We start from the raw sequence: 25,707 nt of genomic DNA on the forward strand, positions 1-25,707 counted from the left end.
TGAAGCTTTTAACCAAGCGTTAGTGACTGCTACCTAACGACTTCTCCAAATTTCCAAACTTTAAACGCGTTTTTCTCAAAACACGTTTTCTGAAATTGGCACGCAGCATAACTCAAACCATTTTAAATATTTTTAATCAGGTTTTTCACTACGTCTGTATAATAACCTTCTTAAGAGAAGAGCGTAGGGGATTTTCGATAGATTAATTTAAACGATTGTTATAATTATTTAAGTGCCGTTTTTTTAGTCCAAAATAGAGTTTTTTTCTTCAAATGCTTGCTAATTCCACAAAAATAAATTATTTTTTAAATTGCCTACGTGTTTCTCTAGCTATTCTTATCTAGATTAAGAAAAAACAAATTTCCTTGTTCCAGATTAAAATTTGCACCCTCTGTGCTGCGTGCCGCGGAGCTCCTTCAAGAGAAACCACATTACAAAAATGTCTCCAATGCCGCCATTTTGTAAAATTTTTCGATCAAACTTTGTAGTTTTGTATTTTAGTATATAAGTAATAACTTCCCAAATCAGAGCGATTGTTTTCCCTTTCTTTCTATACAAAAAAATTCTTTAAAAATCGTGTTTATTTTACGCGTGTAGAGTGGTGTTACCCCTTAAGTAAAAAATTTAAAATTGCATAGTTTTTCATCATCATCGTTTCTTTAATCTTCTGTTGGAGCAATTTTTAGTAAAACATAAAAACAAAGCAACAAAATCTTTACCCCCCTTCTATTCATTTTGCCCTTAATTATTGTACCGAAATTCCTAAGGAAGAGATTATCAAACAGTTAGTACGTTTAATTTTTTCACAAAATAAAATTAAAAAAAATAGTTTAGGAAAAGGGTATATAAGTAAAACGTTATGTCAAAATTTCAAAAAATAAATTTGGAAAACACTGAAAATTTATGGGTACATTTAATTTTTTCGGAAAAAAACTTATTTTCAAGTAAAATTTCGTTTAAAAGGAGAATCTAATTAAAAAATTTGTTTAAATATTAAGAGATCTTTTGAAAGATGATTTTAGGAAAAATTTAATACATAAGAAAACAAAAATATTTTAGAATGGCTAGGTTAGGTTATGGTGGTAGTCGGTCCTAATGACCAACTCACTTAGACCTTATAGGTCCGTTGTGATGCCACTGTGCGCCACGGGAACCTTGTTTATTTATCTTCATGAAACCATTTTGTGGCTCTGAAGCGCAAGATTGGCCTAATCGCCACGCCAGACAGTTCTGTAAGAGAATTGAAAAAGTGTTTATCTAGACAACCTGCTCTGATTTCAGCTAAGTGCTCAACTGTTCAACTTCTACAATATTCATGGGAGAAATTTTTTAGGAAACAAATTTATTTTTTAAAAATATTAGTTTAAGAAAGAAAATATCTCTTATTTAAAAAAAAATACCAGTCTAACGATTAGACGCGATAGAAGTGAAACCTTCCGTAAAACAAACTGAGAGAGAATGAGACGAAAGCAGCATTAGGAGCGGGATAATTATAGGTTCATTATAATATTGATATAAAGTTCATATTTTATTTTCTTCATTTTATTATTATTCATCCTCAATGTTTTCAATTTCAACAAATGATACGAGTGGCTTATGATAGCTAAAATATGATACAAATGCTTTGGTTTCGATGTTGTCAACATTTCTTTGAAATACCGCGTCAATTGTTGTTTTTGATCGTGTTGTCGATTCAGTGCGATTGTTACACATTTTTAAATTGAATGTTGTATTGAGAAAGTCAATTGAAGGAACCGCTGTGTCTAATGCAAAATTTACGTTAAAATCGCCACTTAAAATCATTGGAACTTTATCGTAATCTTTTCTAAGTATCCGCGATACTTCTGGTGTATACTTTATTAAATTTTCGTGAATGAATTCCGTGATGCTATTTATTGATTTTTTTTTCTGTCGATATTCACGACACTTTTCTGCATTACTGGCATAATTGCGGTAAATATTTAAAAATGAAAATATTTACGAATATAAAAATACACACGCGGTTGCTATTATGAGCGTCCCCAGCAAAACCTGCGTGACCGAAACTCTAACACAATTACATTTTTTTGAATGTTACAAATACATATGCACGCAGGTTTTGCTGGGGCGTGACCGAAACTCTAACACAAATATTTTCCCTCATTTTTGCATCAGTAAAATTAAACAAACGCCGTAGCCGAATGGGTTGGTGCGTGACTACTATTCAGAATTCACAGAGAGAACGTCAGTTCGAATCTCGGTGAAAACACCAAAATTAAGGAAAACTATTTTTCTAATAGCGCTCACCCCTCAGCAGGCAATGGCAAAACACCGAGTGTATTTCTGCCATGAAAAAAAGCTCCTCATAAACATATCATAAAATAAAATAAAATATCTGTTTAAAAAAAATTTTTTTCTTATGATTCGAACCAAGGATTTTGGATCGGAAGCTCACATTGCTAGTCGCTCGGCTACCGCGCCATGCTACCGGCGCTGCCCTAAAAGTTATTTAGTTCGTCACTACGTTTATATCAACATATAATATAACACTTCGTAACTAACTAACTTTTAGGCCAGCACCTACAGCATGACGCGGTAGCCGAGCGACTAGCAATGTGAGCTTCCGATCCAAAATCCTTGGTTCGAATCACAAGAAAAAATAAAAGTTATTTTTATTTAGTTCGTCGCTACGTTTATATCAACATATAATATAACGCTTCGTAGCCAAGTTGGTCGCTTTTTTCGTTTCACTTTTTCCCAAATCACTCCCAACGATTCTAAAGAAGTTTTCACTTCAAAAGGGTTTTCCAATAAGAGGTGCTAGTGGAGGTATTTTCAATGGTCAATGGTTTCGTTGCTTATGTGGCACGTAGCGCCGTCTTGTCCAGATCAATACCATCCAATTCCGTCCATAAAAAATCGTTAATCATCTCTCGATAGCGCAATCCATTCACCGTAACTGTTGCTCCATTCATTCATTTTCGAAAAAGTAAGGTCCAATGACTCCGCCGGACCATAAACCACACCAAACAGTCACACGTTGAGGATAGAGAGGCTTTTCAACAATAACTCTTAGATTTTCTGAGCCCCAGATCCGACAATTTTGCTTATTGACGCAGCCACCGAGATGGAAATGGGACTCATCACTCAAGATGATTTTTCAATGGAATTCCGAATAATTTTCATGCATTTCAACGACCCAATCAGCAAAGACACGTCGTTGTTGATGATCGGCCGGCTTGAGTTCTTGTGTTAACTGGACTTTATAAGTCTTAAGACCGAAATCTTTGTGCAAAATACGGTTTAATGACGTTTGTGGAACGCCTAATTCTAAAGAACGACGAGGAATGGACAAACCTGGGGTTTCTTCGACATTTTCAGCTACAACAGCAATATTTTCGACTGTTCTTGAGCGACGTGCACGGGTTTTATTCTTCACATCACTAACTTGTCCCAACAGCTCGAATTTTTTCACCAATTTCTGTATTGAGGTCCGACAAGGTGCTTCGCGATGACCCAAAAATGTTCGAGTTTTACGAACCGTCTCTGCCAAATTTTCACCATTCTTTTAGTGAATTTTATTAATTTCAATGCGTTGTTTAAGCGTGTAACGTTCCATTTTTATTAGTGGCGTAGTTTCTAATTGTCACATATCAAAAAATGACAGCTTCAAAAGTGATATCTACCGATGCTATTCCCGCTATGGCTATTCAAAATAACACCTGTTATTGGAAAACCTTAAAAATTTTTTGTTTGAAATGAAAAAAAAAAAATTTGATCCAAATTATTGCGCCAAAGAGTTTAAAGAAAACTTAATAACATTTACAAAAACAAAATTTTCGGCGCTCAATTTTTCAACAAGAAAGTTATGTTTAGGAACAGAAAAATAGTTTTAGGAAATAAATAACAATAAAACATTGAACAAATTCTTATTGTATTGACAAAAAATTATTACATTAGTTGTCTGAAAAACAAATCCATAATTTTGGAGCAAAATTTTTGTGCAAATGGTTTAAAAATGTTTTATGGTCGATCTTTAGCTCCTGGGCGATTATTTCTTTGGTTTTATCGACATCGAGAATACCCGAACGGAATCGACGAAACATAATTAGGTGTTGCAGTACCGCCATCATAAACATTTTTCACAATTTCAGCGGCTTGGCTTGCATTTTCACCTTTATCCAAGAAAAACTGTAAAATGTACCGAGTTTCTCTTTCTTTACTTCCATTGATAACGCCCTGTAACTCACAGCTTTAAAGTGGACGGAAACGAAAGAGCGGATGAGTGTGCAAGGAGAGGCTCTGAGTTGGACCTTCAGCGAGTGGTAGAGGGCATAAGCATTCCTCTAAACGAGTTATACACTGTGATTGACCTGAGCATTTTCGCGGAAACCAATAGAAGATTGTCTCTAACTACTAAGTGCAGGGTCTCCAAAACGCTCTGGCCAAATGAATGTTAAAAGAACAAAATATCTGCTTGTATTCAACAGATCAACTACCAGCGTCCTCACAGGTGTTATAACGGGTCACTGCGCTATTGGCACTCTAGCCAGTAGAATGGGTGTACCCCACAATGACTTCTGCTGGAGCTGTGGAGATGAAAAAGTACAACAGTACAGTGAACGCCCTGCACTTCAAAGAAGCCGTGCCTAATATCTTGGTGATTATTTCTTTGAGGACCTGCGAAATTTGAATAATATCTCACTGGAGGGACTAATTACCTTCTTAGCAACTTAGTTAGGGAAAATAAAACAAATGCAGGTATCACAATGGGCCTTAGTGCCACTTAGTGTTAAATAAGCAACTTGACTAACCTAACCTACCAGATATCGACCACTACAACCATTTACCAAGAAAATAATGGATTTATTTTTATCCAAATTACTATTTCCACATCAAAAAAACGTAAATTTTTACAAATTTTTAGTAAAACATGAAAATTTAAATTTTGAGCCAAATTTTATAGGAATAATTTATTTTTTTTAACTAACCCATTTCTTGGGCTTTTAATTGAAAATTATTTTCTGGCCTAACGGCAGATGGTTTTTATACAAATGTATGTGTTTGGCCGAGCTTCTGGCTTTTATGCGAGGTTTTTTCACGGCAGAAATACACTATTAGAAAACACTTTTTCCATCATTTCATGTCTCACGCCTAGACTGAGTACTGAAGTTGTGAGCAATGCCACATGTCAGCCATATACAAACCAACTCAGATCGGAGCTGGGCTTTATGTTTTCCTGGTTGGAAGTTCCACTTTTTTATTTATTTTTTACTTCTACACATTGGCACTGCCTTAACTTTTCCTCACTTAGTATGTGCGTTGGTATGGTGAGTATATGAATCTGTATGTGCATGTAGATATGCATTTACCTCCTGCATTAGTGGAAACATTTGCTTCATTCTGCCACTGCTGAAAACTGGCGACAGCTTGGCCCGTAACTCCTTCCATACGGGATTCTTGGCAAAGAACAGATTATCCGAACCCATCGAGTCGAAGTGGGGATCGGCAGAAGCATGACGATTTGAGAAATAATTATTATCTTTGATCAATACCCTTTTGACCAGCTCTAGATCGCGCACTAACAATGCGGGCTTATTACAACAATATATGCCGATGATAGGAAGATCTTTGGCCTTTTCATGTTGGTACAAATACTGGAACCACGCACAAGAATCACACTCTGATTTGAGGATGCCTTTGAAATTGCCAAAAATCATCGCAGGCTCAATATAAGGCACTCGATGACGGCGCCAATATGTATATTGATATTGCAGGCAAAGGTAAGTGCCAAAGGTGATGAATGCCAAAGTGGTCAGGATCTCGGTAACGTGTGCGGTTAACGCGCCCGCAATGCCCGACAAAACATCGAAAACGAACATTTTACGACTTTTTTGTTGTGGTTAGGAAATATAATAAATATATTCCTACTCACACCGTTTGAAATAACAAATTATTCATGTAAATATTCCCCACATAGCACATCTCCGGCGCGTTAAGTGAACTAAGTGCGAGTGGAGGGCTTCTAAGTGCTTTTATACCAACATTAACTGCTTTGAGACATAACACATACATGCATATGTAGATACATAGCAGAATCGAGAGTATCAGTAGAATGCACTAAGTTTGCCAATAGTTATAAGTGAATAAGTTTAATTAATGAAGTGGTTGATAGCGCACCCCACATCCTATAGCTGCAACAACCTAAAGCTTTACTCAACGAAGTGCAGAGCAAATCAAATATAGGATGGTACATCGAGCACAGGGCATATTCATTAAAGGTGGTGTCACTAGACCAACAACCATGTTTTGTACGTTTGCTTGTCAAAGCAAAGTATTGGCAAAGTATAAAACAAAGAACGAATTCGACTTGTTTCATTCTGAGTTGACAGCCACATGGACACGGCGAAAGAAAAAAACATATCAGCTGATTTACCAACACCACCTTTAATAGATTCGCCTTGAATTTGAACTATCAATTTTTTTTTCGCTTTGACAGTTAAAATAATATACGTGAGGGACCAGAAATTTGGCTTATAAAGGGTGTTTTTTTTTAGAGATTAGGTTTTCAAGTTGGCACTACTTTTTTCGTAGATGGTCTTTTTGACAGCTGTCACTTGATTTATGGTCAGTTTGGTTTGCCATTTCATAATGAATAGACTTACACCTGAACAACGTTTGCAAATAGTGCAAATTTATTACGACAATAATGGTTCGGTTCGCGCGGTTTGAAAATAATGGTTTTTGTTCAGCGATGAAGCTCACTTTTGGTTGAATGGGTATGTCAATAAGCAAAATTGTCGCATTTGGAGTGAACATAATCCACAAGCCATTGCTGAGACGCCGTTACATCCCCAAAAAGTCACTGTTTGGTGTGCTCTATGGGCAGAGGGAATCATTGGTCCATATTTCTTTAAAAATGAAGCCGGCCATAATGTTACAGTCAGTGGAGAGCGCTATAGAGCCATGATTAATGACTTTTTCGTGCCCGAATTGGACGATGTTGATGTGGACGACCATTGGTTCCAACAAGACGGCGCTACATGCCATACAGCCAACGCAACAATCGATTTATTGAAGGAAACTTTTGGTGAGCGCATTATCTCGCGCCGTGGACCTGTGGCGTGGCCTCCAAGATCGTGCGATATAACACCGCTGGACTATTTCTTGTGGGGCTATGTGAAGTCGCTTGTCTACGCAGATAAGCCCGAGACGATTGACGTCTTGGAAGAGAATATTCGGCGCGTTATTGCTGACATACGGCCCCAATTGCTGCAAAAAGTGGTCGAAAATTGGGCCTCTCGGCTAGAATTTATTCGAGCCAGCCGCGGCGGCCACTTGCCCGAAATCATTTTTAAAACATAATGGCAAACCCTTATCTTTATAATAAAGCTAAATTCTTGGCCATAACATTAAATTATATACGTTTTATTTCATCTTGAAAACCTAACCTCTAAAAAAAACACCCTTTAGTAATAAATTTAAAAGCGCGATCGCTGATCGCTGATCGCTTTTCGCTTCAACAAATTTTGTATATATCAAGGCGAATTGAATAACTAAGGTGACGCCTTCTGAAAACCTTTACTTTATTTTTCGCAATTTTGACAAAGTGCATGACGCATTAAAGCAAATAAACAAAACAAACTAGAGAAACGGGAGAAATTACATATTTGTAAACTTCAGTGAAAGGCTTAGTAATATTGTAATTTATGACATTTAAACGAAACAAACTAATGAAAGCAAAGTGCCGCTTGTTAAATTGTGAAAGGGGAGTTAAAAAATTGGCCAAATTACAGTTTACCTGCGTTTTTGTAGTTTCTATTGCATTGGCCTACGCATCCCCTTCACAAACAAGTAATTTACCTTCCTTTTGTTTATATATTCTCATGACGTCGCAGCGTCATTTGGTATATATTACATTAGAAGCATTCGAAAATATTCGAAAATCTAAAATTAGCTGAAAAGATGCTGTCAATTGACCACCTAGAAGTTTTGATTTGATTTCAATTGACTATACAGAGACAATTCAAGAGTTGAAACTTAAAATGCCATGCGCGAAATAACTGCCGCAACAAGCGAAAACGTATTGAAGAATTAGCAAGACTTATTCTTCCCAATAAAAACAAAAATTTCGGAAAAATATTCTTGCTTGTTTTACACCCTTTTTTACCACTCTCTTTCCATCTAAGGAAGAATGGAACAAGGGATTCCTCTAAACAACTTCGACACTACAGTCGATACAGATGGCAGTAAAATGGACTGTAGAATTTAAAAATTTTTTGTGGTGTTGGAGCTGGTATATATTCTAACAGACTTAAAATTGAGAAATCTTAGACATCAACAACCTAATACGGTTCTTAAACCGCACAGACTGGTACAGTCATGCTGTAAATAACCGTTAAACAAGTTGGTAACGAGGATGTGGCAACAAAATGGTGCGGAAGCGCTAGTTGAATTCTGGAAGAATCACCATTTTAACCAACCAACCAACGCCCTTTGAATGTTTGGCCGAGCTTTTCCTTCTATTTGTGGTGTGTGTCTTGATGGTTTCCACAAATGGAGGTATCTACAATCTTATGCCGCCTCGAAACGGCTTTTATGAGGAGCTTTTTTTAATTAATTAATTAATTTAATTCGATTCCGCTAGATGAACCACCCTGTGTACGTACATATGCACGGTATAGATTTATTTGGTTTATATAAATAATATATATGCTATATGTGTAGCCATAAAAATAGGTACATACAGATATTCAGTTGTGTGTGGTTTTTATTTCATATTATAGATTAATATAGGAAACATAAATAATTATTATAATAATTAAAGGATCTTTTAAGACTCACTAGTTTGACAATAGGGGAAAACGGGATATTCATGTGGTCATTCAAAGAGGTACGAAACAGAAATAGACACGATACAAAAAAACCTAGTGATTTTATTAAAAATGCTGTTTAAATTATCGAAGTTTAATCAATAACCTCTGTGTCCACCACATCTGTGAATGACTTTTTGTATTCGATTTGTTATACAGCGTTTTTCAATAGGTGCGCTTCAACTTTTTTCCGATAGGGAGGGTGAACGACGCAATATTTTTTATTTTTCGCTTGTCATTTGTAAACTTCATTAGTATACATTTCATCATGGAACGCTACACACTTAAGCAATGATTGCAAATCGTGCATAATCGTTCTGTTGCTGCTACCAGATCCAGATTTTTTCCAAAAAATCATCTTCAGTGATGAAGCTCACTTTTGGCTCAATGGCTTTGTCAACAAGCAAAATATGCGTTACTGGGCAGAAAGCAATCCACACGCGATTCATGAGGCACCGTTGCATCCCGAAAAAATCACTGTTTGGTGCGGTTTACATGCCGGCGGCGTAATTGGCCCATATTTTTTCGTTGACGAGAACGATCGCCACGTTACTGTGAATGGAAATCGATACTGCGACATGATAAACGATTATTTTTAGCCGCAATTGAATGGTATGGACTTAGACGACATGTGGTTTCAACAGGACGGGGCCACAAGCCACACAGCACACGCTACAATTGATTTGTTGAAGAGTAAGTTCAATGAGCGCATTATTTCCAGAAATGGACCGGTCGAATGGCCGCCGCGCTCTTGTGATTTGACGCCTCTAGACTATTTTCTTTGGGGTTATGTGAAGTCATTGGTCTACAGTAACAAGCCGGCGACGATTTGTGAGCTCAGAGCCAATATTGAACGCGAAATTGCTGGAATTTCGGCCGATTTATGCAAAAGAGTGGTCGAAAATTGGGTTCAACGATTGGACTTCGTAAAACGTGCACGCGGTGGTCATGCAAAAGAAATCGAGTTTCATACTTAAATGTATATGTTCAAACTCGATAATAAAAAAAAATTAGTTAAAAAAGTCAAACCGTTTGTGTTTTATTAAAAAAAAAAGTTGAAGCGCTCTTACTGAAAAACGCTGTAGAATTGATAATCCTACGGCAGGCTTCTGCGGAACTGAGATACCATAGTTCTTTGATTTTTTGCCATAAATCCGTATTATTTTTGAATGTTTCCTTCCCGGTTCACTTCTTGAAGTCTCCACCATGATTTTCAATGGGTTTTAGTCTTGGCCAGTGCATAACTTTGACATTATTTTGTAAAAACCATTCACATACCAACACTGAGAAGTGAGGGGAAGCCATTATTTTACATATTATAAAAAGCCACCTAAGTGGCATATTCTCCTCAGCAAATGGTAGTATCACTTTTTGAAGTACTATATGTCGTGTAAATAATTTTGTACATTTTATTGGTTATGAGATGAATAGGTCCTTCTCCATACCAAGAGAAACATCCCCAAATCAGTATGTTGCCGCCACCGCGCTTGACTGTTTTTTTTTGTGAACCGCGGTGAGAACTCATTGTTGCTTTCAGCTTCAATGGCCTTTGATGCCTTAAATGGATCCCTCTTGGCAAGAGTCAAAATTAAATTATCAGTAGTGTAAATCAGTGATGGTAAATGTAGGGAAAATTCCCTACATGTAGGGATTTTTGTCGAAAAAGGAGGACAGATTTTTTAAATTCTGTAAAAGTAGGGAATTTTCAAAAAGGACAGAAAAAAACAGCGGGAAATATTAAAAAAGTTCATTTAAAATAAAAAGCCGCAGATTTCATGCTAGTATTTTTTTCCTTATGGCAGCATACTTTTAAAGCGTTAATACGGCAACATTGCCATTTTTTCTTCGTTAACGCTAACGCGATTTTTTCTTCGCGCGAAAATTGTTAGTTGTCCCGCGTTTCCTGGTGCTTTTCACTTTTGAATTAAGTTTGCAATTATTTTAGTTTTAGCTTTTTTTATATTTAAAATTTATATATTTTACAGAAAAGAGCTGCTCCTCTTCGACTGACTCTTTGGAAGAACACCAGGAGAAAAATTCAAGTATCGGAAACAAAAGTTCAATAACAAGTGGCTTGACGACGACAATTTTAGTGGCTGGTTGGAAGCTGTGGCTAAAAATATGAAGGCAATAAAAAAGACAAGTAAAATAAACAGTTTTTGTTTTAAGAAAAAGCCGAGTAAACCAAATGGTTCCAGAAATTTCGAAATAAGACTTAGCATGTTCTTCGCTGAGCATAACGACGCGCTGCAAATGGTTCACCCCATTTAATCCCCATCTTAAAAGTAATCGTGCCGGATTCTAAAAAAATAGAAACTCTGTCTTGTTTTAAACAGAACTGAATCTAATGAAAAAGTCGAATTTTTAGTCTTTTTGCGGTATTTTTCATTATATATGTGTTTATACAATAATCTAATAAATATGTGTATTTATATATATTTTTGAAATAAAATTGCTTATTAAAGTGTCTTATAAAGTGTCAAAACAGCACCAAGCCCAAAACTTAAGGGGGTCTTCTACCGTCGCGCCTTAATCTCGGGCCTATTTTTGGGAATTAATTACAAAGCAACCACTTGAGATAATGAAATCAGATTTTTTTTATTTAATTTGCACAAGTTTGCACTATTTAAAAATATATTTTTCAAATCGAATTCTTTGGCCCTGTGTCCTTGAACCGTCCTCGAGGTTGCCCTTGTAAAAATGTCCTAGGCGACTTTGTGGCACGCGATCGACCATTTTACTTATCTGAAATCAAAAAAAATTTTTTTTTTATCATAAAGTGTAGCGTTGGCTATGTTTTCCCAGTGGCGATTTTAAATATTTTGAAATTTGTAAAAAATGCGTGATTTTAAAAAAAAAGTTTGAAAATTTCCTCTTTTTTTTACACTTTAGAGGCCCGCAAAATTAAACTAATCAAAAATTGAAAAAAGTGGTCTGGGAAAACATAGCGAGATGTTCACTGAATAACTGGAAAAAAGATGGGATGAATTCGACAAATATTTATAGTAGATGTGTGACCAGAAAGTTGAAAAAAGTCAACTTTCGGGAAAAGGCGTTTAAAGATAAAGAAACGCTCGAAAATGCCACGCGCATGCATGTATTCTCCCCGAAATGCTCATGAAGGAACATGTTTTTCATAAAACCCTCTTTATAGCATACTCTTAACATTAGTAGCTTTTAAAAAATCTAAAAAAAAAAAAATCGATTTTTTCAAACCGTGACGGTAGAAGACCCCCTTAAGCAAATAATTCAATTTTGACGTTGCAAGTGCCTCATTATAGTGTAAGCACAGGAGAAAAATATGTAGGAAATTTTGTAGGGAAAATTTTTTGAAGCGTAGGGAAAAGTAGGGAATTTTTTTGGGCTGTGTAGGGATTTTTGAAAAAATCATTTACCATCACTGGTGTAAATAGTTTTTTTTCGTGGAATACTGCACACGACCCATTTTTGAAAGAAATTTATATGAATTCTTAGTTATTAAAATTATTATTTTTTGTTTCAGTCCCCATTTATTTTATACATTTGTCCATTGACATTAAGTATAATTTGTACAACAATATAACAGCGTTATAAAGCATTTATTAGGTCGCTTGGTCGAAACGTCTTTTTGTGTTTTTCCCCTTTCAAGAACATTGTTGATTTCTACATTACTGTGTGTGTGTGTATTTTTGTTGTTATCTTTTTGATTTTTTTGTCTACTGTTGCTATATTAAAAGTCCTGTAATTATGATCATTTTTCGGGTACCTGCCAGACATGGTCAAAATTCGAAGAATCTTCGATTGGTGTCGTTGGATTTTTTTATAAAATACTACAAAATTACACTTTATGAAAATAACCTAATCTGTGCAATCAATAAAGCAACTTAACAGTATTTTAAATTCACAACGAAGCAGTGATGCCATTTAAAAAAAAAAAAATAGTTTTGAATTTTTCCGAGCGGCGCAAGGAAATCGATAGACAAATGCAGCTTACCTATTTTAATGGCCATGTGTGTGTATATATATACTATATAAGTATATGTAAAGTACCTACTTGTGGTGATACATATCAATCCTCTGCTGCGTACGTTGATTAGCTATTAGACTAAGATAAATTAACTGCAGTTTAGTATGTTTTTTTACTCGTATATGCACGTGCCCTTAGATTTACCGCGAGTTTGCGGGAAAATGTCATAATCAAAGCACACACAAAAAACAAACAAAAAGTAGGCGTGTAAAGTTTTCAATTGCTATGCAATTACTATTGCTTCTTTGTAACACGCTTTTATTAGCTCGGGTTGTATGTATGTATGTATGTATATATGAATGAATGTAACGGAATCTTTTTATATTTATTGCTTGTAAATAAATCAGGAGAATTCAGTACGTTATCTTAGAGATGCATACAAATGCAGTAAACTTGACAATAATTCGTATTCTCATGCGTGCAACAAAACAGAGTGGACATAATAAACTACTTGTGATAAAACAATTTCAGTCGACTTTCTACAAGGTGGCACCAAATTAATCAACCTATCGGAAGATTTATAATTTTGGCAAATGGCGTCGTACGCCAATTATATTTGACACTTGTGAACTAGGCAGCTATAGTATACAAACAGACAAGCAATGCCCTCCACTGCTCCATTGCAAAGATCAAAATAAAAATTTCCATCACTCAAAATCATTTTTTTTTATTTAGGAAAAAAGCTATTCAAACGCAAAAATTGATTGATAATTAATTTTGCACCAACCTTCTATCGATCTGTAAATATTTTATACTTAATTCACGGAAAAGTGCATTTTTCTCAGGTGAATTCATTTATAATTTTCAAAGCGTGGGCGATGCGGGTAGCTCCAAAACATAATTTGTTTTTCTGGGTCATTCTAATATACTCGTACATCTAATTAAAATTAATTGTGGATAAAATTAAAGGTATGGGAAACTCTTTCATATAACTTCCAGGCCTTAGATAAATAGATAAACTAAAATTAAATAAATAAATTTTTTCATTTACATTGTTTTCAGTTGTTTTTCTTTTTTATTTTCATTTTTTAGAAAAACTTTTAGTACAAATGCACCAAATATGCAAGATAAGTTCATTTGGCCTGAGTACCAGATAGTTCTATAACAAAAATCCCAATCTCTACAAGCCTCTTTTTATATGGCACAGAAGCGTGGACGAAGGAAGAATTGCGTAAACCTCGTGGGTACTAAAATTACCTTTTATTCACAGATTTAATAAGTAGCCAAACGTTTCGCCAATTGGAAAGCTTAGTGAAGCTTTCTGCTTTTTACTGATGGTATTGGAAAATAAAAGGTCCTTTCTTCGGTCAAGTCACTCAGAATAAGACCCCAAATTTTACGTAATTTTTTTACATTTTTGCTTCCTACTTTTTCCCCAAAACACAATTTCGCTTTTTTATAGATCGTTTGTGATAGAAGGAAAATAGAAAAAAATTCCCTAGTAATGGGGAATTCCTATTCAGAATCGCCCTGTATATGAATAACTGAGACAATTTCACAAAGTACAGTCTATCCAACAGATGCGTGACCAGCAAAATTCAAACCTAGAGTTCCATTATAAAAAAATTTAAATGCCGCTACATGTGTAGGCGTATCCTTTTCGCATAATGCGTTGTGCAATCTGTGAGTTTTTTGAGAAATTTAGAAAGCGTACGTTTTTTTTTGTCAAAATGAATGCCGCGTATAAAAAATCAATTGAATATGTACACACATCGAAGGCCCATAAATGCCACTTGCATCTGCAGCAATATATTTAGAGAAGTCGAATATGTTTATAAATAAATGAGTGCAACGGTATATCCAAATTAAAAGCATTGACGACTTCCCAAGACGAGGCAAAAAAGGAAACACGTATCTCTCCAAAACAAGATCAGAAGATCATTGATTTGTTTGTGACAAAGCAAAGCTTTGTTACGTGAAGCTGAAGTGATTTTAAGGGAAAATTGTGTTAATGTATGCAAATACACTATTCCAGAGTGTTTACGTGCAGAAGACCTCAAATTCTGGAGCACGTTGAAAAAACCGCTGCTCTCATTATCACACATTTGAAAAAAGACTTGCATGGGTTAAGGAAAATTCAAAACGAAATTGGACAAACAAAATATTCACGGATCAATTTTCCTTTTGCGTGAATAGTTGCATGCATTGACAATTGACAATTGTATCGAACTCTTAAGCATCCAGTTAAGGTTCATGTTTGGAAGGCTGGTGTGCCGAAGGTGTGTAGAATGGAAAATGGGATTGAAATATTGGATTGGCCTTCACAGTTGCCTGAGGTTTGGGCAATAGTTAAGCAAGAACTGAAAGGAAATGAAATGTGGACGGCCAAAGAATTATCAAAGCAGAATGGGCTAATTTGGAGCCGATTACTTAAACAATTTGCGCAGAAATTAACATAGGGTATGACTCGAAGATGTAAAGCCATTTTAGCTAATTGTGGTGACTATACATTTTATTGAATATGTTGCGTATATAAAATATTATAAGCCCATACAATGCATTTTTTTCGAATCGATTTGCTCAAATAGTCTTTAAGTTGTGGTGATTCCGCTTCTAAAGGGTAGTTAAATTTCAAGGACCGATATTGAATATGAACCACACCTAAATGTCAAGTTTTTTTCTGCATTTCATTTGACATTTTTCAAATTTCAGACTAACCGAATTTGAACCATGGAAAGATACACAATCGAGCAACGCGTTAAAGTTATGGCAGTAAATGGCAACAGTGAATGACCAATTTTCGAAGAAAATTATCTTCTTGTGTGATGAGGCACATTTTCACCTCAGTGGATTCGTCAATAAGCAGAATTGCCGCATTTGGCCGAATGATAATCCAAGAGTGTTTGCCGAAAAACCAATGCACCCACAAAGAGTGACTGCTTGGTGGGGTTTATGGGCTGCCGGCATCATTGGGCCGCATTTTTTCCAAAATGAGGCCGGTCAGGCAGTTACTGTGAATAGTGTTCGCTATCGTGAGATGATAACGAACTTTTTATGGCCCGAATTGGAAGATATGGATGTGGACGATATGTGGTTTCAACAGGACGGTGCCACTTGTCATCCAGCTAACGAAACAATGGCTCTTTTACGCGAAAAATTTGATGGCCGAATAATCTCACGTCGCGGCGATGTCAATTAGCGGCCAAGATCATGTGATTTGACACCGTTGAACTTCTTTCTTTGGGGTTATTTGAAAGAAAAGGTGTACGTGGATAAGCCAACAACAATTCAAGAGCTAAAGGATGAGATAATTCGCCACATTAACTGCGTAGAACCTCAATTTTGCCCCAGCGTCAGCGAAAATTTGGACAATCGGATGGAGGTGTGCCAATATTTTATTCCATACGTAATTGAACCATACCAATATTATCATAATAAAGAGATATGAGAATAATTTCCTAAAAAAGATGTATTTTATTCAAAATCAACACCGGCTCTTGAAACTTAACCACCCTTTATAAGACAAACTGTTAAAAAGCAGCTTGCAAAATTGTGCTCCCTGCAGGGCATGCGTAGTGATTTCTGAAAACATAAATATTCTTAGAGATATCAATAAATAAGCGCGGAGTACCGCAGTGCTAATCTATTTCTATTTTTTGTTTGTTTAATTTTAGCTTGCAAACAATTAAGCCATTAAATGATGTGTATTTAAAAAATAAAGAAAAGAAATACATATATAAATTGTTTGTCTTGCATCTCTGAATAGATAAGCGGTTTTTCTGGTTGGAGTATTAAACGTATTATTGCCGCATTACGTGCGTAGATATGTATTAATTTATAAGCATACTTACAGTGCAAATTGTTATGAAATATAATCAATCACTTTTACATCGAAACTACTTGGGAAATGCGGGGAGTCACTGACTCACTTTTGTAACACAATCGAGCAAGTCTAAGTACTCTTGTTGACCAGCTGACATAGCTCGACAAACTAACATATTACTTACTAGGTCCGGCACTCGGAGTGTAACCAATTATAAGGCCATAAATTTAGTTTGGAAAATTATTTTTATTTAATTTAAAAAATGTGTGGAAATAATACAAAATTAAGAATCCATTTACTTTTGCTCGATATGACCACCTTTTGCCTTGACTATGGCCATGAGACGGTACAGAAACGAATCGCAAGCTGCCCGAATGTGACTTGCAGGTATTTTAGCCCACTCGCGGACAATGGCGTTTTTCAGCGCATCGAGACTGGTGAATCTTTTAGTTCGGAGCTTGCTCTTCAAAATAGCCGAAAGAGAATAATCCATCGCATTCCCGTTGGTGAATTTTAGAGCCATTGTGTGGACGTTATAAGGTTCGGAAAATTGTTTTTTAGCTATTCTTGGTTCACTAGAGCTTTGTGAGACGATGCCGAGTCCTGTTGAAACGTCCAGAATCTGCGACCGAAATTTTTGTCTGCCCACGGTTTCAAAGCAACCTCCAAAATACTTTCCCGATAATATTTCGCACTTACCTTGACGCCAGGCTCGATGAAAACGATTGGAGAGCGCACATCTGCGGTTACAGCGGCTCAAATCATTACGTGTGGCGGGTGGTGCTTCCTGGTGGCCAATGACTCAAATTCTCGTATGAACAGTCGGTCCCCATTGTTTTGGGAGTTTACGAATTGCTCAATTTTTATTGGCTATACCTTTGCAGCACCTCTGTAAGCCGTATGCGAAAACTCTTCACTAATATCTGCCTTTAATATGTCACTTTGATGATTGAAACGCAGGCGTTCCATAAATATTGGGCATGGGAATAAGTTTCCGTCCTTTCTTAGCCAAAGTTATTAATTATTTAAACAAGTATTGTAATTAATACATGATATTATGCGAAGTATGTGCCATTGGAAGCTACAACTTTACTTCATCTATCAGGCAGCATACGGATACCTCTTACGAAAAATTCGAGTTCTATTGACTTGATCCATTCATTGAGCCAGTTTGCGATGCTCTCTTAAGAAATGAACCGCTCTACAATAAGGGCCGACTGCATTAATCGGACAACGTCTGTTGTAGGTGGGGCTTAAAGGTTAACCTTTAGTACAAAATCACACCCATGCATTTCAGTCGATACGAGAAGATCGTCATTCTCTGTTTATTGTCATCGCTGCTTAACCAATTTAATTACGGTGACTAATATGGTTCATTTTCGCAATGTCACAATGTCAATTGTGTGTGTGTGTGTGCATGTGTTTAACCAAATTATCTACCTTTTGAAGAATTTTATTTTTATGCATATACTTATACATACATATGTACGTATGTTTTAATATTATAGATAAGTTCACTTATTTTCTAATTGGAATAATATTTGAGAAAGTACTTAAGTGCGGCTGCTTATAAGTGATTAACTGTAAATATATTAATTAAAAAACTCAATAGGCGCCTTCTGTTCGCCACCTCTCTGCTCGCTATGCTTAGACTCTGCTCGCTTGATGAAAAATTTGCATGCGAAAGGAACAACAAAGTTATCGAGAAAGATTTTCCACTAGCGGAAATTTTTACCTCAAGGATGATAGAATACAAGGTTGCGCCGTCCGAATTCACTGTGTCGTCCGGCTCCATGAATAAACAAACAAAAGGAAAGGGAATTATTTGCTTGAGAAGAGGAAGAGTAGGCGAAAGCAATAGAAACCACCAAACACAACAAAATTATATATATACACACACACACCGACTTTCTTGACGTAGTGAAATATCCTAACTACTTGAGATAGGCTAAACGGGTGTACAGATTATGCAATGTTAGAATCATTAGAGGCTACAGGACCATAACTGACGAAGCAGCAGGGGTAATAGCAGGCAGAATCCCCCTCGAAATAAAATTAAAATAAAGGGTTCTTCAATTGGCGCGGGTCGATTTTGGCGCCCTGTGGCAACCATTTTGTTTTGGTGACATCTGTCAAATCTTTTGTTTATTATTCAGTTGTTTATGCCAAATCATCATGGCAAGTTACACGACTGAATAGTACGTTCAAATGATAAAACTTTATTATCAAAATGAGTGTTCATTAACGCAAACGTTGCGCGCATTGCGCCCATTTTTCGGTAGACGTGGTGGCCCTTCCAATTTCTTATGGCCCATATTGAACCATATGGACCTAGACGACATGTGGTTCCAGAAGGACGGCGCTACGTGCCACACAGCAAATTCCATTTTATTCAATTTCAACATCTACCCGCCCTTATTGAAAAACCCTTTATATGATGATGATTTCGCTCTGCAAACTTAGCAGACCAATGATAGTGGGAAGGGAAGAACCACTTTCACTATGATCCCGACATACAGAAATGGATCCGGAGAACACATGGAAACGTTAACTTCATGCTGACACAGGGCATGGCCATGGTTGTTTCAGGCAGTACTTGTACAAATACATGCTCACAGACTCCCCATTTTGCCTATACTGCCAAGGGAAATATGAAACTCCTGAGAATGCCCTAGACTTGATGGGGAACGAAGCATGTGGCGCTCAAATATCGGCGAGAGCATGACAGCTGCTAGCCTAGTACAATATATGCTAGAATGTGAAGAAACGTGAAACTGTGGTTGTAACGTAGCCTCAACAATTATGCGAAGGCTGAGACATGATGATAATGAACGCAGACAAATGAGTGAATAAACACATCCTGCCCCCTCGAAGGAATATCTTAACTGGTAATACCGAGGGGAAAAAAGCAGAACAGCGAGGCGATGGGGTGGTTTAGTCCGTAGGCACTACGAAACTTAGTTCAAAAAGAGCCGGGGAATACCGCATGTGAATCGGGCATACGTATGAGTCGTCTCATACTGATATTTAGAAGGTTCCACCTCCCAGGTCCGCATACCAAAAAACAAAAACACACTTTCTTGCCAAGGGATCTTTCGCATAAAAATGCAAAAAAACTACATTTGGAGGCATTATACAGGGTGGGCCATATAGCGTTTGCTTTTCGAACCACCTATTTTTTTGAAAATGGTATCACAAATGACATGTCAAATGTGTTCATAATTTACTTAAAGGTTTGACATTTACGAAATGGGACACTATACGCTTGAACAAAATTGGGAAATATTGAAAACCTAATTCCAAAGTGGTAAGTATTCTTCTTCTTCCGCGGTTACAGTAAATGGCGAGCATTACCGTGGCATGCTCAACGAGTTTTTGTTTCCAAAAATTGAGGAGGATGACATGGACGACATTTGGTTTCAACAGGACGGTGCAACTTGTCACACAAAGTTACACTCAAACTTTTGGCTACCGTTTTTGAATTCCGATATCAATTGGCCGCCTCGGAGCCGTGATTTAAGCCCGTTGGACTATTTGTTGTGGGGAGCCATTAAGGACAAATGCTATGCGAACCATCCAGAGACGATGGATGCTTTAAAACACGAAATCGAAGTTGCCATTCATGAAATTAGAGCCCAAAATATCGAAAATGTGCTTAAAAATTGTGTTGATCGAATGGCTGTAAAGCCAGTCGTGGCAGTCATTTGAACGATATTATTTTTCATTCATAAATGACAATTTTCAATCTTTAAAATAAAAAAAACGTTTGAAAAAATATTAAAATATTGATTAGTTTTTTTTTTATAGCCGATTCAAAAAGCAAGTTTCACATGGCCCACCCTATATTAATTGGTGCTTTCACAATATAATACGCAGCATATTGTTTTCGTTAGTTTGTTTAGTTTAAATATCACAAACCACAATAATACCAAGCTATTCATTGAATTTTCACAGACATGTTTTTTCTCCTCCTTTGGTTAGTTTTGTATTGGAAAGGAACCTGACGTCAGACTTGTCAAAATCGTGAAAAACTACGCAACTATTTTACGAAGACGCCACCTTCAATATTCAAGTATTTCTGCCATGAAAAAGATCCTCATAAAAAATATCTGCCGTTCGGACTCGAAACAGTAGGTTGTTCCTATAGGCTTCTCCTCCGCAGTTCTACTGACTAGAGACCGAGTCTTCCAACACATTCCCAAGCCATCGGTGCAGATGGCGAATCCATCTATCTATCAGCCTGCAATCTGTGCAACGCACCTGCGCTCTCAGAGTGGCTTCGTCACACAGAACAGTATCTGAAGCATCGGTGTTAGTTATCAGCGGAACCATCCCTATAGATATTCTAGCACAAGAGCGCACACGGAGATGGGAGGCAAAAAACAAAGGAATCCCAGTACCACGCTTCTCCGATATTAGAGTTCAAACGCTCACGATCTAAAAAAGTGTGTAGAAAGAAAGCAGGGTGAGGTTAATTATTACCTCACACAGTTTTTGTCCGGACATGGGTCCTTTCGCAAGTATTTGTGGCGAATGGGAAAAGTGAGCCAACCAAACTGCATATATGGAGATACTGAGTAAGATGATGCGGGGCACACCTTCTTTAAATGCGAAAGGTGGAACGTAGAGAGAACAGGTCTGTAACGAGCTATTAGGGTGTTTACACCTCAAGAAATTATCGAGAAAATGATGATAGACGAAGAAAACTAGATATGCTGAAGAGCATTGAGTATAGGTTTCTCAAAACAGGCGACCCTGGACGCAGGGTGAGTAAGTAAGTGTCCTTCTTAGGACGCCGTCTTGGCCCTCCACCTCGAAGCAATGCGGAAGCAGTCCCTGGGTGGAGGGAAAAATCCAAGAGAAGAGGAGGGATATTTTTAGTGGAATCACCACACAGGTAGTAGTGACCTCAATCTCACCACCAAAAAAAACAAGAAAAAAAATATATTTATCAGTCACCACGCGTTCCATTTTTACTTTCCAAAAGATGCAAAGGATGCTTGGACCGAAAGTTTCAGTCAAAGATAATTACGTCCGTGCCAGAATGCTGGTAGATTTTGACCCCATTCTCAGTCCGCTTTTAATTCGGTTCAATGTCGTTGCTTGTCCATAGCTGGCTGGCTTTTATTTGTCAGATTTACTTAACTTCCTGAGTTTTTTTTGCGTTTGAATGAAGGCTTGTAACGGACGGCCGCCGAGTTGGTACGTGACTAAGTTGCAGTACTCATGCGAAGCTTTGTAGTTTTTCAATTACTTTCCAATTGTTTCTTTACTCGGTGCCAGGTTTCTGCTAGGACCATATTCTTACCTCTCTATGAGTTCATTTGGTGGTTTTCTAACTATACAATTCATGTGGCTACGGCCGGGTTTATAACTCCGCTCCTAAGTATTGAGCCAATCCACGCCAGCTTAAGAAGCTTAAGGTACCGAATACTATGCTTTGCAAAAAGACAATGAACCTGGTCGATCACTTGTCTAAGGTGTCAAAAATTGCGTCATGGTCTCCCACCACTATCGCGTAATCGTCAGCGAGAGAGTGCTCTGGGTTAGAATTGAAAGCAAATCATTGGAAGCCCTATATGGACTGCAGAGTGGATGCTTATTTTGCACGCAACTTATATACCCTCGCGGCTTCAATTTCTCAGTAGACTTTTCTATCTTCATTTATTGTTTTGATGGTAATATAGAATTAACACTCGGCGTCAAAATTCTATACGATTTGACTCGACTAAATGAAAAAAATATTCACTAATATGCTTAACGTAACTTCTCAAGCATTTTCATTTGTGAACGACAACTTGTCCGGTATCTGAGCCAACTAGATTCTGCCTGTTGGCACAGTTAGGTAGCCCAGTACAGTTTTAGACTTTCCGGTCATTCGACTCTCTAAATGGTGACTCATTGGATTTTTAAAGCTGGTTATTTCAATCTGGTAGCCGCCGCAGCCGAATGGTTTTGTGTGTGACTACTATTCGGAAGTGTACAGGCTCGAAATTCTGCGCACGCAACAGCAATTGATTGAAAAACGTCTTTTCCATTGGTGGTCACTCGGCGGCAGACAATGGCAAAACTCCTGTATTTCTGCCATGAAAAAGCTCCGCTCGCTAAATACCTATTTTTCATCTCAGAAAATTTCTCTCGGGGTTATTCTATTATACTTTTTCAGACAGTTACTAATTAATAGTTTTGTTAAGTAGGAATGAAATATCGGTCGCCAACGTGGTGCCTGTTTTTTTACTTAAAGATACATTTCTAAATGTCAAAGATGATCATTTATCAAACAGGTATTGCTTATTCCTGATGAGATCAGCACGCACCAATGTGTTTTATTATATTAATTTACATCAACACCTTCTGATCGAAAAGTAATCGGCATTCTAGATTTAAACGAACCTTCAAGCTGGTGTATTTGCTAGTTGTGTGCACGTTCCTTTTTGAGATAATCTGTCAAAAAGTGCGTGCGTAATAACTTCGTTAAGATTTGTGCAGTCCGCTGATTTCGCTATGTCGACTCTATTTCATATAAAATTTTGTGTTTCTAATGAAACAATTTATGCGAGAGCCTTGAAAATGCTAACGGAAGCCTGCACAGACTCAAGAAAATGTCGAAGCATACGTATGTGAGTGGTAAAAAGGGGTCGCACAGCGACTGATTATTTGCCTAGTACTGGGCGTTCATCTACGCCTGTGACTGGTCGAAAAAGTTAAGAAAATGGTACTTCAAAATCTTCGATCGTTGTGATTATCAGGGAGATATCTGCTGATGTTGGGTCTCACTCGTATCGGTACATGGCGCTGTGCACAATTTTTTGAGGATAAGTCGAGTTGTATTGCTGTCGCTAAATAAATGTTTTCTGTGGACTGTCAAAGATATTATCAACGTCGTTATTACCGTTAACAAGGCTCTGGTTTATCAATGTAATTTCGAAATGAATCAACTATCATCGGCATGTCGCAAACAAAATTAAAATGTTCTTTGTCGCCTTCATCGTTCGCATATAGTCATTTTCGAGGTGTGGTGCATTTCAAATACCTTCCGCTAGAACGAAGAGCAAATAGGAAGAATGTGCATCACAAGAACTCGGAATTGTAGTAAATAACAACTTTTGGCTCCCTTCACACGACAAGGGGTGCATTACTCGCAAATTTAGTGTTAAAGTTTTCCCCATAGAAAGGGTAAAAATGTCAAAGACTTCTTTGGGTAACATTAATGCTTATCCGCTAAAGTAGATCTGGACAGTGGACGATGCCATTAACTACACTGCAAATAAATGAAAGTGAAAGGACTGTCCTTCTCCTTTCAAGAGATTCTAGATTAATTAGCTTTAGTCGAGGGAGCTCAAATCGGAGGGAATGTAATGCTTGTTTAAAAAAAAAATTTTTTATCGCGTTCTATTCTACTATATATTATAAGAGAATTGGTCGTCAGGTCTCCAAATGATAACAGCGTACTCTAGGTGAGAACGAACAAGAGATGTAAACAGCAGTTTATAGGTATACGGATTAGAAAATTTAGTTGTATTGCGACGGATGAAACCTAGAACCGAATACGATTTTGAAAGAATAAAATTAATGTATGTAGACACTGAAGGACTCAAGGAAAATTTTGTATCGAATAATACTCCAAGATCCTTAGACTCTGGTGTGGGATGTGTTGAAAATGCACTGACACCTCGAAAATGTAAAATGAAAACATTTTTTAATATTTATTTTTTAAGTCGAGTTGATGCTTCTGAGCATCCACTGAGTCCTTAAGAGATGAGAAGATTTCTAAATCATCCGCGAAGAGCAAGAAATTAGAAAAAGTAAAACATTACCTATGTCATTGATAAAAATGACAAAAAGAAGTGGCCCTAAGATGCTCCCTTAGGGAACGCCTGAAGTAGCAACTAGTGGTTCCAAAAATTTTTACCACTCACCGTCTGTCCGTCATATATGACTTAAGCCATTGCAGAAAGGTGGAGTTAAAGCCCAAGCAAGCCAACTTGTTTACTAAAATCTCGTGCGACATTTTGTCAAATGCCTTAGAGAAGTTAGTGTAGACGCAATCAACTTGGAGCCCTTTAGAAAACGATGAAATACAAAATTCGCTAAAACACCAAGATTAGTAGCTGCAAAACAGCCAGTTACAAAACTATGTTGGTTTGGATTAATTAAAGACTTAATCGCAAAATAAATTTTGTCCGTTACAATGCATTCAAACAGTTTAGAGTTGATTGATAGCTTGGAAACCGGCCTATAACTACGAAAATCATTTTTTCTTCCATTTTTAGAAAAACGTGTAATTATGGTAAAATTCCAACCATTTAAGAAAGAACCCGTAGATAAAGATTTATTAAGAATAATCTCTAGAGGAATTGCTAACGCTGGACAATTCTTAACCCAAATAGCTGAAAGACTATCAGCATATGTATATGATGACGGTTTGAGAGAAAGCATCCACTTGTAAGTGTCATCAGATGTGTTGTGCAGATTGCCAAAATTTAGAGATGAGGATATCTCGGACAAAAAGTCAGGGGATACCAGATGAGTTCATGAACTGAAACATAACACAGGCCTGCGAAATCTCGCTTTTTTACAGTTTCTAAAACCGCTATGGGTGTTTCCTGAAGATTTTTTTATGCTGAAAACGAATATGACCTTGAAAATGCTGTAGCACTTTGAGGTTAAATAGCCAAAAATGCAGATTTTGGCCATTTTAAAAACTTTTTTTGAGCAAGGTAAAGTTTTTTTTAATTTTCCACAACGGCATCGCAAAGTACTACTTTTTAGCTTTAAGGTCCTTTTTTAAAAATATTTTTACGATTAATATAAAAATTAAATAGCCAAAAATGCAGATTTTGGCCATTTTAAAAACTTTTTTTGAGCAAGGTAAAGTTTTTTTTAATTTTCCACAACGGCATCGCAAAGTACTACTTTTTAGCTTTAAGGTCCTTTTTTAAAAATATTTTTACGATTAATATAAAAAAGTTATTCTATTTTGAATTGGAGACTTTTAGATATGCAAATTCAACCTTTCTAACTCTCTAACGCCCCTGTAAAGAGCGAATTCAAAATAGTATAACTTTTTTTATATTAATCGCAAA

General features: G+C 36.8%; 1 protein-coding gene across 1 annotated transcript in view; it reads right to left on the reverse strand.

The window, feature by feature from the left end:
- LOC129244309 (uncharacterized) overlaps positions 1–5,982 on the reverse strand; it is a 36,844-nt gene extending 30,862 nt beyond the window's left edge. The window contains exon 1 of the mRNA XM_054881926.1: positions 5,352–5,982. Within this exon, the coding sequence (XP_054737901.1) occupies positions 5,352–5,861 (510 nt within the window). The 5' untranslated portion in view covers positions 5,862–5,982. The remainder of the gene's footprint in view (positions 1–5,351) is intronic.
- Positions 5,983–25,707: the final 19,725 nt, after the last annotated feature.

This window comes from Anastrepha obliqua, chromosome 4 (genome assembly GCF_027943255.1).
Source record: "Anastrepha obliqua isolate idAnaObli1 chromosome 4, idAnaObli1_1.0, whole genome shotgun sequence".
Taxonomy (NCBI): domain Eukaryota; kingdom Metazoa; phylum Arthropoda; class Insecta; order Diptera; family Tephritidae; genus Anastrepha; species Anastrepha obliqua.